Consider the following 18,383-nt stretch of genomic DNA (forward strand, 5'->3'; position numbering starts at 1 on the left):
TGTTGTTTTAATAGTTCTTTCGTGCCTCCTGGACTAACCCAGCTTAACACCAATCTAATTAAGATGCCACTGTTTGCAGACAAAGTGAACATAGCAGTGTTCCTCCCTTGCATGGAGCAACAGCACCGCCTTGCGAACTGCACTGTGAACTGAGGCACACATTAGAGTAAAATGCGCCCATGTGACATGGGGACCGCAACCTATGCTGCCCCAATAGATTCCAACTAATTAGCTGGTGTGGTTTTTTCCACTCCACAACAGACCTGCTAGTTTTTAAGACATTTCTTGCCTCTGTGCTTTTAACAGAAGCTGCATGTGCAGATCACATTATTTTATATGCTATGCGAAGTTAAAGAACAGATAAGAAGTGGCGTGCCTATGTTCTGGACAACTGGAAAACCTACCTTAAATGTCAGTTAACAAAGGAACATTTACACAAGACATCTCACACTTTGTAAAAGAGCTCAAATACAGTAGAGTCTCACTTATCCAATTCCAAATTGGGAAACAAGTCGTACAGGAATACCTGGCTGCTCTAAATGAGTTCAAGTCCCCAGGGCCAGAACAACTACACCCAAGAGTATTGAAGGAACTAGCGGAAGTCATTTCGGAACCATTGGCAACCATCTTGGAGTTCTTGGAGAACAGGAGAAGTTCCAGCAGATTGGAGGAGGGCCAATGTGGTCCCAATCTTCAAGAAGGGAAAAAAGGATGACCCAAACAACTACCGTCCGGTCAGCCTCACGTCGATACCAGGCAAGATTCTGGAAAAGATTGTTAAGGAAGTGGTCTGCAAACACTTAGAAACAAATGCAGTCATTGCTAATAGTCAACATGGATTTATCAAAAACAAGTCATGCCAGACTAATCTGATCTCTTTTTTCGATAGAGTTACAAGCTGGGTAGATGCGGGAAATGCCGTGGATGTAGCGTACCTGGATTTCAGTAAGGCCTTCGACAAGGTCCCCCATGATCTTCTGGCAAACAAACTAGTCCAATGTGGGCTAGGCAAAACTACGGTGAGGTGGATCTGTAATTGGTTAAATGGACGAACCCAGAGGGTGCTCACCAATGCTTCCTCTTCATCTTGGAAAGAAGTGATGAGCGGAGTGCCGCAGGGTTCCGTCCTGGGCCCGGTCCTGTTCAACATCTTTATTAATGACTTAGATGAAGGGCTAGAAGGCAGGATCATCAAGTTTGCAGACGACACCAAATTGGGAGGGATAGCCAATAGTCCAGAGGACAGGAGCAGGATTCAAAACGATCTTGACAGATTAGAGAGATGGGCCAAAACTAACAAAATGAAGTTCAACAGTGACAAATGCAAGATACTCCACTTTGGCAGGAAAAACGAAATGCAAAGATACAGAATGGGGAATGCTTGGCTTGAGAGCAGTATGTGTGAAAAAGATCTTGGAGTCCTCGTGGACAACAAATTAAACATGAGCCAACAATGTGATGTGGCGGCAAAAAAAGCCAATGGGATTTTGGCCTGCATCAATAGGAGCATAGTGTCTAGATGTAGGGAAGTAATGCTACCCCTCTATTCTGCTTTGGTTAGACCACACCTGGAATATTGTGTCCAATTCTGGGCACCACAATTCAAGAGAGATATTGACAAGCTGGAATGTGTCCAGAGGAGAGCGACTAAAATGATAAAAGGTCTGGAGAACAAGCCTATGAGGAGCGGCTTAAGGAGCTGGGCATGTTTAGCCTGAAGAAGAGAAGGTTGAGAGGGGATATGATAGCCATGTATAAATATGTGAGAGGAAGCCACAGGGAGGAGGGAGCAAACTTGTTTTCTGCTTCCCTGGAGACTAGGATGCGGAACAATGGCTTCAAACTACAAGAGGGGAGATTCCATCTGAACATGAGGAAGAACTTCCTGACTGTGAGAGCTGTTCAGCAGTGGAACTCTCTGCCTTGGAGTGTGGTGGAGGCTCCTTCTTTGGCAGCTTTTAAACAGAGGCTGGATGGCCATCTGTCAGGGGTGACTTGAATGCAAGATTCCTGCTTCTTGGCAGGGGGTTGGACTGGATGGCCCATGAGGTCTCTTCCAACTCTTTGATTCTATGATCTCACCTTCGCTCATCCAATGTTTTGTATTATCCAACGCAGATCCACAGCTGTTTCAATACATTGTGATGTTTTGCTGCTAAATTCATAAATACAGTAATTACTGCATAACATTACTGTGTATTGAACCGCTTTTTCTGTCGATTTGTTGTAAAACATGATGTTTTGGTGCTTAATTTGTAAAATCATAACATAATTTCACATTTAATAGGATTTTTCTTAATCCCTCCTTATTATCCAACGTTTTCACTTATCTGATGTTCTGCTAGCCCGTTTATGTTGGATAAGCAAGACTATACTGTACAAACAACACATTGATAGAGTAGATTAGAAGACGTTGTTGTATGTCCTCAAATAGCTTTTGACTATAGTGATTCTCTGCAGCGGTTCTCACCCTGTGGGTCCCCAGATGTTTGGGCCTTCAACTCCCAGAAACCCTAACAGCTGGTAAACTGGCTGGGATTTCTGCGAGATGTAGGCCAAAACACCTGGGGACCCACAGGTTGAGAACCACTGGTCTAAGGTGACCCTATTGCAGGATTTCCAGGTAAGATTTGTTCAGAAGACAGTTGCCATTGCTTTTTGCTGAGGCTGTGAAAATGTAACTTGCCCAAAGCCACCCAGTGGGTTTAATGGATAAGTGAGGATGCAAACCTTGGCTTCGAGAGTCATACTTCAATGCTCAACCCATTAAAACACTAATTACGTTATATAAATTGGCTTAAGACTTAAGACTCGAGACTCAGTCTTTTCTAGGCTCGCGCAAGGCCAGATTAAGATGGCTGAACAGTCCACAAAATAGGACCCACAATAGTGTATGTGAACTCTTCTAATCATTAACGAATCTTCCTTTGTAAATATAGTGTTTAACTTTGCAGTTTTGATGAGATAAACAAACTGATGTCATGTATTTTTACTAACACAGATAACTCACAAAATTGGCAACAGAAAGTGGGAGCTACAGGAAACAACTGGGGAAGGAAGAGGAAGCAAGCGAATACTTTTATTTCTCCACCTGGTCCCTAAGCCTTTGAAGGACCTAGAGCAGTAGTTCCCAACCTTTTTTGACCAAGGACAACTTTGACCAAAAATCACTTGACCAGGGACCACTCCAACATTAGTACCAAGAGGGTTATGAATCAGTTTTGAGTCAACTTTAGATCAATTTGGTTATTTGGTGTGCTGATTCAGAAAGTTGCATGGGATAGACCACATCAGCTCTAGTTTCTGATACAGAACATATGCCATCCAGTAGTTGCTATCTGCTCACCCACATAAAATCATATTTAATAATATAGAGCTGGTGTGGTAGTAGGAATCTTCTGTGGGTAGTCAGCCTTTCCTTCTCCCGACATCCCTGTTGTCTCGGCACTATAAGAGGGTTTTGTGAGATCAATCGCTCTCGTTGCTGTGTGGCTTTGAGGCAACAATGTAGTAATGGTGAGGCTGCGGACCATATGTTTGTTCTTGTGGACCACTGGTGGTCTATGGACCACAGGTTGGGAACCACTGTCCTAGAGCAAATGAATCAGTGGAACCACTGGTAATCTGATCCTTGCAATGCTTGTATTTTCAACGTGCTTTGCAATGTTCAGGGCAAAAGTGGATTGGCTTGCAAAATAAAGAATGTATATTCATGAGACAGATTCACATTAAATACATTTGTTTATTTATTTATTTTTCAAGCAGAAACATGTGTTTCATACAGGCTGGTCCAAATCCTTATAGGTCCTGCCCTTGAAAAATAACTCTTCATATGAAAAATGGAAAAACCATAATGGATTAGACTCTAATAAAACAATGAGAGTCAAAAAATAAAAGTCACCACAGTCATTAACCCTGAACTATTTCTCTCTTGTGTTTCTTCCCTACACATCAAGGGTTCCCAACAAGTACTGTGATAGATATGGTCCTATAAGATACTTTCTTTGCAAGAAATCAAAAGGTGACACTGGATATATTAGGCATAAAGTGCTGCTGAATAATCTGTATCTGGATATGTGATTAATATAAGGCACAAGATTATTTTGAATAATGACAAGGCGTAGGCAATGGAGGGAGGGGAAAAGGCTGAGGGCTTTATCATGAGGCTACTAAATTGCAATTGCAGCGAGCATCTGTAGCTAGTTCTTATGATATGAAAGTGTGCCTCTCCCATTGTTATTTTGCATTTAAATCATTGATGGAGTGCATTTTTTTAATTGATGAGAACAACTCATTGATAGTTTTCTGTTTTGCAGCTTGAGAGGGCTTGATTCGCTCCCTATACTCTTCCTAAGCAGACTGAGGTTGGTGAGCCCCAAGGAAGGAAGAGAGAGGCTGAGTAAAGTTAGCTCTGATTTCTCTCCTTCCCTATCCCAGGAAATATCCCTCCATTTAATCTTACACCCCTTTCCCTTTGGGTTAGTCGCCACTCTCCTCCCCTGCAGAACTGTAACAGGACTGTAACTATACTCTCAAACAGAGTAAGAAGTATTTAAATAAAGAGACAAAAAGAAAGGAATCCACACCCGTTCCTATCATAAAACATTTTTTTCAGGGCCATTCTGCAAAGCCTGTGGAAAGGGAGAGCAAGGGGTAATGTTAAAAGGTAAGTCAGGAAAGGAGAAGACCAGGAGATGAGAAACAAAAGGCAGGGGCATAATAGCACAATCATTGGTAATGATTTTTGAGCTGGTGTGTTGTCCCTGTTTGCTTCCACAACATGATTGTTGAGAGACGTAAGGCTGGTGTAGTGAAGTCCTGAAAGAGGACAACCGCTTCTAATTTCAATAGCAAACCAAGCTTCAAAAGCACAGCCATATCTAATTTATTAGAACATAGCCTTTCTATTTGTAAACAAAAACCCTGTATGCCCAAATTACTCCTCTGTGCCATTCCAAAAGTACAATAGGAATTGACCAGCATGTTTCCGGGCTAATTCTACAGTCAGCCCCCACATTTGCGCCTTTGACTTTTGCAGCTTTGATTATTAATGGATTTAATTAATATAGTTCATTTCTAGATCCTGCAGCAGAATTCTATGGTCAACTTCTGGCAGATGTTGACCAAAATTTCAATGAACTATAGATTCATAGAGAAGTATTATCTCAGGGTTTTTAAAAGTGTTTGTTATTTGTGATTTTCCACTTTCATGAGGGTCCTGTGCCCCTAGCCCCAGCAAATGTGGGTGGCTGACTGTACTTGCATGCTGCTTTATGCATAAGAACAGCAGGCAAATGTACCAGATTAGTTCTCTGTCTCCACAATATTTGCTCCAAATAAAGTATCTGTTTTACCTGCATTGGGATGAAATTTATTCCAGGGGTTGTAAATATATAGTAATCAATATACAAATATTGATTAAAGAGACTCAAAGTTAGAAAATTACAGTTCGTGTGTTTTAACATTGACAGGCCTTTTTTGCATTATTGAACAAAACCAGAAGAACCAACATGTTCCAAAGGCCACTATCTCAAGATAGATTCATCAATTGTGCATTAAGATAGCAGTGCAGTGTTGTAAAAATGAAAAACAGCTTGTTTCTGGGTCTGCTGCATAACTACAATGTTAGCTTCTGCCATTTCACAGGCAGTAACAGTACAGAGGCATGAGTGTGTCTAGGTGTGCAAGTAAAATACAAACAGTAATGCGACTGTTGGCACAGAAGACAAATAGGCAGTGGATGTAGTGCCACTCCCACTAGTCATAGCTGGATGCATCTGAAAGAAAGCTTTGTAGGCTTTCCTTTCTTTAGTAGCATGCTATTTAGTCTATTTGTTTTTGTTTTACACAGTGGGCTCCACCACTGGAAAAACACTAGGGTGTCACAATGCCTTTTAAGACCATGGGCCTTAAACAGGGGTCAAAACCTGACACAGTCCAGTTTGAGGCACTACGCTTTCATTCCCTGAACTGAATGCACCATACTATTAAGATGACACTTCCAGCAAAGAAATGTCCACTCCTGGCTTATTGTCAGTCTTGGAGAAGCTTGGTCAGCAAATTTTGGAGGCGCAGTGTCTTTAGGGTGGGGGGAAAGTTAGAATAGTTCCAGTAAAGGGACTGGGGAAAAGAGACCAACAGGGCAAGAACTTTCCCCATCATTTGAGCAAACTTTATAGCATTAGAGGTTGCTCACTTTGATATTGGTACAACTCCTCCAGGAATCCAGGCTTGTTCCACAGGAGAAAGAAGAGGAAGTGCACAGGGCAGAAGTTGTTGGCAGAAAGGACAGGCCCACAATGTCGCAAGCTCCTTCTGTATGCGCCAAATGGATAAGAAATATGCATTTGGGGCTTTGACAAAAAAGACAAAAGCAGCTCTGCAACCCTTTCCGCACTCCCTCCGCATACAATGGCAAGGCTGATAGAACATTTCAGCAAGAAGTATTGCAGGCCGAGACTCTTGTGGGCATCAGCCTTTCGGCATCTTTAAGGCACCTGAATCCTTCAGGGTGCTAAGGAGGCTGCAAAAGAACTCATACCAGAAAAAGGTGAAGCCTGTTGAAAAAGCAGCTTTCAGCAAGCTTGGGGAAAGGCCCTTGAAGAATCCCCGGGGGCCTTCATCCCGTGCAATCTGTTGGGCGCAGTCCAACAAACCCGCATAAGTCCGCACCTGGAGAAACAGAGAGGCACCTGAGTCACAGCACCAGGAAGGCTTCATTTATGAACGAGGTACAAACACTTTGAACCAGCAAGTATGGCTCAGCATACAACAGGTGTAATTTGTTGAGGTGGAAGGAAGCATCATAATATTCTGCCAGAAGTTGGACATTTTGCTTTTTTTTTAGAGTACAGCACCTGGGACAGCTCTCCACAGTTTGAACCGAAAGTAGCTATTTATAAAGGTAAAGGTTTCCCAATGACATTAAGTCTAGTCTTGTCTGACTTGGGGGGGGGGGGGGGGAGGTGGTGGTGCTAATTTCCATTTCTAAGCTGAGGAGCCAGCACTGTCCACAGACACCTTCAAGGTCATGTAACCGGCATGGCTGCATGGAGCACCATTTCCTTTCTACTGGAGCAGTTCCTATTAATCTACTCACATTTGCATGTTTTCAAACTGCTAGGTTGGCAGAAACTGGGGCTCACCCTGCCCCCCAGATTTGAACTGCTGACCTATTGACCAGCAAGTTAAGCACCTCAATGGTTTAACCCACTGTGCCACTGGGGGCTCCGTAGCTACTTATACCGAATCAACACAGGTAAGAATGGGAGGAAACATATAGGCAAAAGGAAAGTTGATACAGTATGTCCTTCCTCCAGATCTGTGGGCACCTGATCTGTGCTTTCAACCAACTGTGGACCATCATGGCTCATATAATGAAATGGTGGTGATTTAAACACAGACATTCTAAAGTGTGTGTGTTCACATTGATATCATTTAATAAAATGGACTGTGATGATTTACATTTTTTTTATCTGTGCAGAAACCTGAACTGAATCTCCACAGTTATGGATGTCCCACTGTACTATGCTGCACTTATATTCCAGGATAGCTGACTTATTATAAGTCATTCATGTATGGCTATATTATTTGAGCTATTTTGTCCCTCTCTGGTTTAGATAATGGATGGTTCGTATCTAATTTAGATGATATGCTGTCTATTTTAGGCACACAGAAAAATAAGGTGGACAAAAAGCACAGTTCCTCAGGTCTGGGATTCCTCTCACCTGCCCAAAAGATGCACGGGCTTGTTCAAAGCCGCCCACCTGCAGCCGTTTCTTGAACAGGTCAAAAGGATAAGTGAGGGTTTTGCTGAGGACGCCAGCACAGCTTCCACACACAAAGTTTTTAATATTTCCTGAAAAGCACAGAAGTGAGAGGATGAGAAGAACACGCATGGGAGCTACTTTATAAAGGAAGTATGCCATAATTAAGAAAACCTGGTACAAGGCTTGGAAAGACAACAACAAAATATTAGGCAGTGCAGGAAACTAATAAACTTTGGAAGAACAATCACTCTTTCAATGGCATTGACTAGTATGTCTCTTCAAGTCACCTGTAGACTTATGGCAACCCCATCAATCCCACAAGGTTGTTTTAGGCAATTATATAAATAAATAAATAAAAATCAGAAGTTTTCTTAGGCAAGGAAGATCCTGAAGTATAGCCTAGAGCGCCTGGTATTTGCCGTTGATCTTCCATCCAAGTGTTAATCAGAACTGAGCTTGTTTAGCTTCCAAAATAAGTTGGGATCTGGTGCCTTTAGGGTTTTTAGTTCATGACATTACTATTAGCTGTCTACAGAACACTTTTATTGTGCAGGGATTTGCAACATGAACAGAGTGTTTGTAGCAACTTTCTAAGTGGATCTACACACTAGTCAGAAATAGGAGTTTTCCTAGAGTAACAAAATCATTACCAAACACTGAATTATTCTAGCCACAGACATTCATATACACACGTGCATGCATACACACATTCACACACACCAGAAACGACTAACCTTTTTTCATTTCTTCACTTGGGACAATCCAGTTATACAGATTCTTCAAAAGACCATAAAAAGAAAACTGGAAGCCAGCATAGGGGACAACAGCAATGACGGTAGGAGTGAGCCCCCTATAAAATGTCCGCAGCCCTTCTCTTTGATACATGCTTACCACAGCATGGCGGAGATTCCTGTAAATCTAAAAGAAAACCTTGAACGGTGAATATGTTTTCTTGTGTGACCAGTCTATATTGGCTCACAATGCAAATATGGCTATCTATGCAATTAACAAAGAAATCACATTTCAGCAATGCTCACAAAAATCTCTATAGTTTAAGGACTGTAGCTCTCTCATGCACCTTATATGGCAGTTTTGTACTGGTGACATTATTTCTAGTCAGCTTAGCTAATCCTGTCTCTTTGGACAATGCCTGGACAATAAATATCCTTAAATTGTGCAAGCACAATGATGGAATTGAATCAAATGTGGCACACAGGACTCCCATGACCAACAGAAAACACTAGAAGGGTTCGGTAGGCATTGGCCTTTAATTTAGGAGTTGAGGTTCACCTACATCCAGAGAGCACAGTGGACTCAAACAATGATAGATCTGCACCAAACTTGGCATGAATATTCCATATGCCCAGATATGAACACAGATGGAGTTTGAGGGAAATAGACATTGACATTTGGGAGTTGTAGTTGCTGGGATTTATAGTTCACTTACAATCAAAGAGCATTCTGAACCACAGCAATGACAGAATTGAGGCAAACTTCCCACACTCAACCCCCATGACCAACAGAAAACACTTAAGGTCATCCAGTCCAACTCCCTTCATCAGGACATGAAAACGTAATCAAAACCCTCCTGACAAAGGGCCATCCAGCTGTAGGTATAGATAGATATATATGATTCACACACACAGATATAGTATGATAGATTTAAAAGGGACCCCTAAAGAAGGACAATTATATGTTGCATGTTCCAGAGTAGGCAAACCAGACAAAGAAGCAGCAAGAAATACTGTTTACCCACAAGTATAAAGAAGTTACATATATTAGAAACCAACACTTTCTCATTACTTAATTTTCCAGATCACCAGACTGGGCCACAGCAACGCGTGGCAGGGGATGGCTAGTAATACCATAAAATGCAATCAGCCTGAAGTCTATAAATATCTGGGCATACTACGGTTGGACAATATCAAGAGTGAGCATGTGAAAAATGTGGTCAGCAAAGAATATATCCAAAGAGTCAGAAAGGTTTTGAAGAGCAAATTAAATGGCAGAAATACGATCAAGACTATCAACACCTGGGCCATCCCCGTCATTAGATACACTTCTGGAATTGTGAACTGGACACAAGCAGAGCTAGATGATCTGCACAGAAGAACAAGAAAACTAATGGCGACCCACTACTCATTACACCCGTGTAGTGATGTCGACAGACTTTACCTGCCCAGAAAATCAGGAGGCAGGGGGCTTTTGCAAGTGAAACGAACGGTAGAAGAAGAGAAACATGCACTGGCAGATTATGTGAAAGGCAGTCAAGAACCAACATTGAGGGAAGTCAATAGTAGTAAACTGCTTGAAGTGCAAAAGACAAAGACACAATCCAGAGCAGAAGAGAAAAATGGCAAAAGAAGGCTCTCCATGGATAATTCCTGGCAAAAACTGAGAGCCAAATTGACAAAGAAAAAACATGGCCATGGCTCACAAATGGGACTTAGAAAAAGGAGAAGGAGGGCCTGATTCTGGCAGCCCAAGAACAAGCCATTAGTACCATTGCCATCAAAGCCAGAATTGAAAAGTCGACAACAGATCCCAAATGTAGACTCTGCAAGGAAACAGATGAAACAATAGATACATCCTCAGCTGATGCAAGAAGATCGCACAGACGGATTACAAGCAGAGGCATAACACTGTTGCTCAGATGATCCATTGGAACCTATGCTACAAATGCCATCTGCTTGCGACAAAGAACTGGTGGGATCACAAGCCGGAAAAAGTTACAGAAAATGAACACGTCAAAATCCTCTGGGACTTCTGGATTCAGACAGACAGAGTTTTGGAGCACAATACTCCTGACCTCACGATTGTGATAAAAAACAAAGTATGGATTGTCAATGTTGCAATCCCAGGTGACAGCAGGATTGAAGAGAAACAACTGGAAAAGATGACACGATGAGAGGATTTAAAGATCGAATTGCAAAGACTCTGGCACAAACCAGTCAAGGTGGTGATCGGCGCACTGGGTGCAGTGCCTAAAGACCTTGGCCTGCACTTAAACACAATCAACGTTGACAAGATTACCATCTGCCAGCTGCAAAAGGTCACCTTACTGGGATCTGCACGCATTATTCGCTGATACATCACACAGTCCTAGATACTTGGGAAGTATCCAACGTGTGATCCAATACAACAGCCAGCAGAGTGTCTGCTGTGGACTCATCTTGTGATGTTTCAAATAATAATAATAATAATATATTTTTACCCCGCCATCATCTCCCCGAAGGGACTTGGGGTGGCTAACAAAGCACTCAAAGTGCCACAGATAAAACAGAATTACATATCATCAATACAATACACAATTTGACTGAATACAAACAATGGACAACGTCAATCGATAAAATTAAAAGTTTTAAAAATTGTAAAACACAGTCACATACAACTTTCTGAATAGGGAATCTTCACCTTCTTTGGATACAAGGGAGGAGATCTGAGCACAGAAAGTATGCTTGTATGAGGTAGGGACACAGATTAATTGTACATGCGGAGCCTCAGCTATTTAGAAATCCAAAAAACTCCAGAACCTAACACTTTTTGCCATCAGCCATCTGATTCTGCTGTGGCACTCCTGATTGTTTGTTTCTCAGATCCTCAGTCTCTGTGAGATGAAGCAGAGATGTTACTACCACCTCAGAGGCAAAAGTGGGTGGCTGAAGGCAAAAGAGAACGAATCTTAGGGATATCTATACATGCAAATACAAATATTTAATACACACATACACACACCCCAAAATCCAAAACATGGAACACTTCTGATCTCACACATTTTGGATGAGGCATACATAACGTGTACCTTCAAACATTTAGTACTACATGTGAGCTTTACCCTATATAAAAAGTGTGGTACATACGTATGTGTGTTGCATCACATTCTAACTAAATATGTATGACCAGACAATCGTGTGGCAGAAAACTAGAACTAGGAAATGTTATTTCTTTGAACTACAACACTCAGAAGTCCTAAGCCAACAAAGGTACAACCATATTGTACTGTACTGTGTTGTACTATTTTAATACCTGTGGTTCTTTTATATGATTGTACTTTATATGTGCTGTAAACCGACCTGAGTCCCTCGTCGAGGTTGAGAAGGCCGGTATAGAAAACCTCTAAATAAATAAATAAATAAATAATCTTATCAGAATTTCCTCAGATTCCTCCTCACATCTTTCCTCAACTCTTCCACCAGGAATTAAGTTTTGTAGATGTCTACTTTGTCTCCAAGATCTTTCTCTTTTATCCTGTTACCTATGCTCAGAAGGTCACTCCCCTGTTCTATTTTGTCATGCTTTTTCCCCTTCGCATTTCAAGACTCTCTCTCAAACCCAGTTCTTTAACAGGGGCTGTTTTCCAGACAGAGAACACCGAGAACAATGAGTAAAAAGATGATTTATTTGTATTATTTTATTTTGCCTTGAGTCTTTATATTAGAGAAAGGTGGGATAAAAACAAAGTAAGAAAATAAACAAAAATATAAATAAATAGTTGGGCGAGTGGGCTCATTATTAAAAGACCCCTCCATAACTGCACAGCTGAGTAACTTATCAGCAACAGTGTGGCTCAGCGCCAGTATCCCAAAGTATCCCAAAGTGATAAAAACCCATAGGAGGGTTTTCTTTGCAGTAAAATAATATAGTTGCACTATCTACAATACAAGGTTTCTACAACACAAATAAAATCCTTTATACTTCCTTATTTCCTTATTTGCTTCCGTGTTGGGCTTCTTTCTTATGCAGATAACCAGCTTCACTCTCACAGAGCCTCCTCTCACACCGAAATTACACAGGAGCTTCACATAGTAGCTTTACACACAGCTTTACACACTAGGCCTTTAACCTGGGGCTTCTTTCACTGACGCTTCTCACACACAGAGGTTTACCTCACACTCCTCAGGGCCACCCTAACTCTAACAGGCTTCAGCCTACTCACTCTCCTAAGGACAACACTAGCTTTCGCCCAATGACTCTAATAGGCTTTGGCCTACTAACTCCTTCAGTGCTTGACTCTCACTTTCAGTGCTTGACTCACATTGCCTAGCCAATATTTAATATTTATGACATAAATAAACCCGATTACTCTTTCTGTCTTCTCCAACAATTGTAGACAGGAACCTTTCATTTCTGTGTTCTGGCTAAGACTTCTACACTTCTTCCAATAAATAAAGATTAGGTAGAGCAGAGCTTTCCAGATTATGCGTTGCAACATGTTTGGTGTGTATGTGTGTTATATGAACATAATGAGAAACCTTTAAATGTATATGAAATAAGCAATACATCATATTTTTAAATATATATAAATGAAAGACTTTCATGAAGTATGTTGTGTCCCCATACATTTTATTACTACAGTTTCTGTATGTGTCCGTATCTCTTGTAAGGGGTTAGTTTAACCTGTGCAAAACTGAATTACTGTGTTGCAAAATGATACATGTCTCAAAAGTGTGTCATCAACGAAATGTTTTGACATAAACACCATAGTCCTCCTCCAGGGTCACTGTGAGACCATCCTTTACCTGGGCAGATACAGAATGAAACAGAATACAGAATGAAACCGAAAGAAAGAAGCTTTCCTCCTCCTGGCTTACCTTTGGCTCCCCCTGGGCAGCAAGGCGGGTGCGCAGTGTGTCCAGAGGCTGAACTGTCACAGTGGCAGCACAAGCAGACACTCCACCACAAACAAAGTGCACGCTGAAGTCACGAGCATCGTAAGATGTGGCATGGTGCACCAACTTCGTCAGAAGTTCAAAGCTTACAAACTTGAAAAGAAAAACAAACAAAACCCAAAATGAAATCAGTAGGCTGGATGCAATACACAGTTTCACACCTATAGTCCAACAACTATCTAGCTGGGTCCAACAACCCAGTATGGGAGGCTGAATTATGACGCTCCCCAGTGGTTGTTAAGACAGCAAGTCCTAGCAGGCTGAGCTGCCATTGGTATTGATGAGGAATGTTGAGTGCTGTAATCCAACAACATTTGCAGGTTCCTGCCCTAGCACCAGCACCATAAGGAGATTTTTAAAGTTTTTAAAAATATTTTTTACACAAATACTGAAAAAAAAAATACAAATGGCAAGTCTCTTCGGTGATCAAGGAAACTAAAATAACATTTTGAAGCAGTGGCTTTAACACACTGGAAACAGGGAGTCACAACAGCCTTGCAAGAGATAATATCTAGCCATCTGGATTTAATAAGTATTGAGTCAATCCTATATGTGTTGTCGAAGGCTTTCATGGCTGGAATTACTGGGTTGCTTTGAGTTTTCCGGGCTGTATGGCCATGGTCCAAAAGCACTGCAGACTAACTCAACCTGAGAAGTCAGCCATAGCAGAGCACTTGATGACCCAACCTGGACACAGCATATTATTTGAGAACACTGAAATGCTGGAGCACTCTCACAACCACCAGACAACATGTCAGACAACACAGAGAAGCCAATGAAATCCACAAGCATGTGGACAATTTCAACAGAAAAGAGGAAACCATGAAAACGAACAAAATCTGGCTACCAGTACTGAAAAACCCTAAAATCAGGACAGCAAATAAAGAGCAACACTCAAAAAACAGGGGAATTCCAGACAAGAATCAATTAGGATCAGCTAATACCTCCCAACAAAGGATTCCCCTAGACAGGAAACACCCAAGTTTTGAAGCTGCAAGGCATTCAAGGCTATTTAAGGTGGCCAATTGCAACATTCACACTTGCCTTGAGCAGACAAGAGTTCTTTCTCCTACCCGGGACATTCCACAGGTATATAAACCTCCCTTGCCTAGTTTCCAACAGACCTCACAGCCTTTGAGGATGCCGGCCACAGATGTGGGTAAAACATCAGGAGAGAATGCTTCTGGAAAATGATAATAATAATAATAATAATAATAATAATAATAATAATAATAATAATAACAATCTTTATTTATACCCTGCCACCATCTCCTCAATGGGGACTTGGGGCAGCTTACATGAGGCCAAGCCCAGACAACATATTACAGCAAAATAAAACCAAAAACATAAACAACAAACAACAGCATCATAATTACATAAAAACATATGAATACAATAACAATATAACATTACAATAAACACAATCATGGTCATACAGCCCAGAAAACTCACAGCAACCCAATCCTATATGTGTTAATTCAATAATTTACTGAATACAATAATATAAAATCTGACTTACACAGTACTATAATTATATTGAACTTCAGCATATCCAGACCCAACATGGGTGGAAAGATTTGGAAAGGAATATTAGGTGCATTTTTTACATGTTGCAACTTTGCAAAAATAGATTAAATAGCAAAAAAAAGTGTGTCAATTTCATAGCTATGGCGAAGTGACCACAGGAAAACAGAATTGATGGGGAAAATAACAAAGAAGCCATAAAATTCCAGGGCAAACACCTAAGCCACAGTGTTTCCCAATCCTTACTTGGACAGCTCCATAGCATATTGAGAGGAGCTGAGCAGGGACGTGGCCCTTCCAGAAAGCTCTTGGCCCTTCCTCTTGTTGAATTGTCCAAAATGCCTGCCAAATACCATGATACTTGGCCTGTGGGTTTCTGGATGACAGTTGCTCTATCTGAAGCTGAAGGAAGACAAGAGATGGTTGTAAAACACATTGGTACATCAGCAAGATTCAAAACAAATTAGAGTTGTGAAGTTTCTGACAGATCCTTCACTTTAGTTTCTTATAAAAGTTAGAATTGTATACACCAGTATTGAATGGATCCAGTACTGCAGCTGAAACAATGGGTTTATATCCATGAAAGCCCATGCAAGAAAAAAACCTGATTAGTCTCAAAGGTCCTGCCACATTTCTTTTCTTATTTTTTCCCCTCCCCCTCCTTTCACCCTTTTATGTTACAAGTGGCTAATACAGCTACTTATTTGGAAACTTGCACCTCAAGACCTTGTACCCTGTTTCCCTGAAAATAAGACCTAGTAGAGGTTTTGCTGAATTGCTAAATATAAGGCCTCCCCCAAAAGTAAAACCCAGCAAGGTTTTTGTTTGGAAGGTCCCATATGACAATATGGCTTATGTTTAATTGCAATTTTTACTTTCTTAACGTTTTTAACTTTATTGTAATAGCTATATTTTTAAGGTGGCTTGAATTCCAATCTGGGAGGAAATCAAAATTACTTATCAAGGGTTGTATTTTTTTTTAAAAAAATCTGATTTTTTTCCCCAAAAAATAATTTCTGCCATGAATTCAAAATTTCCAGAAGTTTTACTGTCTCTGGACTGGCACACGAATTTCCCCAAAACAATACCTGAAAACGGATCTTCAAGACATCAAAGGGGCTAATAAGTGCTCGAGTGACCAACCCAGATGCAGATCCACCTGCTGCGATTTCCACCGTAGAAAGGGATGAGCACTTGGAATCTGGGTCATAGCCAACCATCCCTCCGGGGCCCACAGGCAGCTTCAATATCCATTCAGTCCTTTGGCCACTGATGCTAAAGGGGAAAAAAAAAGAGGAAGAGGCTTGAAATTATGCTTCCAAGTGTCTGGGTGGCAGCTGCAATCAAGGAAAGAGACCAGACACTGAACTCTGTATGTGAACTGCTTCTAACAGCTTTTTCAAACCAGAAATGAGTCCAGAACTTACAAGCTGCAAACTTCTATTAATAGAGGTTGAGCAGCTTTTATTCAAAATGCTTAGGATTAGTTTTTCCCCTCCAAATTCGGATTTTGGAATATTTGCATGTACACAATGAGATATCTTGGACATGTGACTCAAGCCTCAACATACAATTTATTTATGTTTCATATACACCTTATACAGATAGTGTGAAGGCAATTTTAAAACACAATACAATTCTTTAAATAATGTTGTGCATGAAATGTAGATTCCGTACACTGAACTATCTGAAAGCAAAGGTGTCACTGTGTCAGTCAAACATGTGAAACAACCTGTAGTTTAATTATATTTTAATGTTATATTTTGGTATTTTTAAACATATAGAATAATAGAATCCTAGAATCATAGTCATAGAGTCATAGAATCATAGAGTTGGAAGAGACCTTGTGGACCATCCAGTCCAACCCCCTGCCAAGAAGCAGGAAAATCGCATTCAAAGCATCCCTGACAGATGACCATCCAGCCTCTGGGATTCTTTTCTTGGGGGAAACAGTGACTGAATAAATGAAGTTAATTAGAGCTGGATTTAGATCTACTCCCAAAATAAGTGTGTTGTCTGCATTGGAACAATACTGTGTCCAGTTCTGGGCACAATTCAAGAGGGATATTGGCAAGCTGGAAAGTGTCCAGAGAAGGGTGACCAAAATGGTCAAAAGGTTTGGAAGTCAAGCCTGAAGAGGAAGCTGACTTTGGAAAAAAGAAGGAAGAGAGGATAGTCAGGTTGAAATATTAGAAAGGATGTCCCATTAAAAAGGCGGACACCTTGTTTTCTGGTGCTCTAGAGCAGGGGTCCTCAAACTAAGGCCTGGGGGCCAGATGCGGCCCTCCAAGGTAATTTACCTGGCCCTTGCTCAGGGTCAACCTAAGTCTGTAACGACTCAAAAGCACACAATTCTATCTCAACAATCCTATCTCATCAGCCAAAAACAGGACCACACTTCCCATTGAAATACTAATAAATTTATATTTGTTAAAATTGTTTTTCATTTTACTTATTGTATTGTTCTTAAGTGGCTTTTGAACTACAAATAAGATATGTGCAGTGTGCATAGGAATTCAATCATGTTTTTTTCAAATTATAATCCGGTCCTCCAACAGTTTGAGGGACTGTGACCTGGCCCTCTGTTTAAAAGGTTTGAGGACCCCTGCTCTAGAGACTAGATCACAATCAGTTCAAACTTCAGGAAAAAAGTTTCCATCCTAAACATTAAGAACTTCATGATGGTAAGAGCCGTTCAGTGTGGAATATGCTGTTTCATAGTGGGGTTTCCTTCTCTGGAGATTTGAAGGCAGAGTCTGGGTGGCCATCTGCCAGGAGTGCTTTGATTGTGTTTTCCTGCATGGACTGGATGGCCATGAGGTTTCTGGTGACATGATCCCCTCCCAGTGATAGGGTGCATTTAGACAGGCCTGGGCAAACTTGGGCCCTCCCTCCAGGTGTTTTGGACTTCAACTCACACCATTCCTAACAGCCTCAGGCCCTTTCCTTTTCCCCTTCAGCCGCGGCTGAAGGGGAAAAGGAAAGGGCCTGAGGCTGTTAGGAATGGTGGGAGTTGAAGTCCAAAACACCTGGAGGGAGGGCCCAAGTTTGCCCAGGCCTAGTTGTTCCTTCAAGGCAGAACTGGATGGGACTGGATGGCCTCTTCCAACTCTAAAGGTTTCTGAGGGGAAAGCGTTGCCCCTGAGCACGTCCAGAGTGCTCTAAATCCCCAAGGTCGAAGAGGAGGCTTCCTTCAGGCAGATCCCGCCTATCTGTGATGAGGGGGAAGGGGCTTCCGTGACAGAGCCCTCCTCCCTATGAGCCCCACTTCCCTGCAGCTAAGGCAACGGAAGGAGAGAGAAGGAAGCGCGACCCCAAGCACGCGCCGCGACTCACCCGTCCTGCGGGTCCGTCGGCCAAGGAAGGCAACCGCCAATCGCGGGCCACGCCGCCAAGCATGACGTCACAGCCGCCCGGCCTT

The 18,383-nt window shown here is 41.6% G+C and overlaps 1 protein-coding gene across 1 annotated transcript; it reads right to left on the reverse strand.

Moving 5' to 3' along the window:
• Nucleotides 1-3,722: 3,722 nt before the first annotated feature.
• Nucleotides 3,723-18,383, reverse strand: SLC25A19 (solute carrier family 25 member 19). The gene is made up of 7 exons (XM_060764697.2): nucleotides 18,299-18,383; nucleotides 16,051-16,237; nucleotides 15,209-15,364; nucleotides 13,361-13,531; nucleotides 8,504-8,687; nucleotides 7,728-7,858; nucleotides 3,723-6,672 (listed from the first exon to the last, which is right to left on the reverse strand). The coding sequence occupies exons 2-7, from the start codon at nucleotides 16,180-16,182 to the stop codon at nucleotides 6,472-6,474; spliced, it is 975 nt and encodes a 324-aa protein (XP_060620680.2). The 5' UTR covers nucleotides 16,183-16,237; nucleotides 18,299-18,383; the 3' UTR covers nucleotides 3,723-6,471.

Source organism: Anolis sagrei, chromosome 2 (assembly GCF_037176765.1).
Source record: "Anolis sagrei isolate rAnoSag1 chromosome 2, rAnoSag1.mat, whole genome shotgun sequence".
In the NCBI taxonomy this organism is placed as follows: Eukaryota; Metazoa; Chordata; class Lepidosauria; order Squamata; family Dactyloidae; genus Anolis; species Anolis sagrei.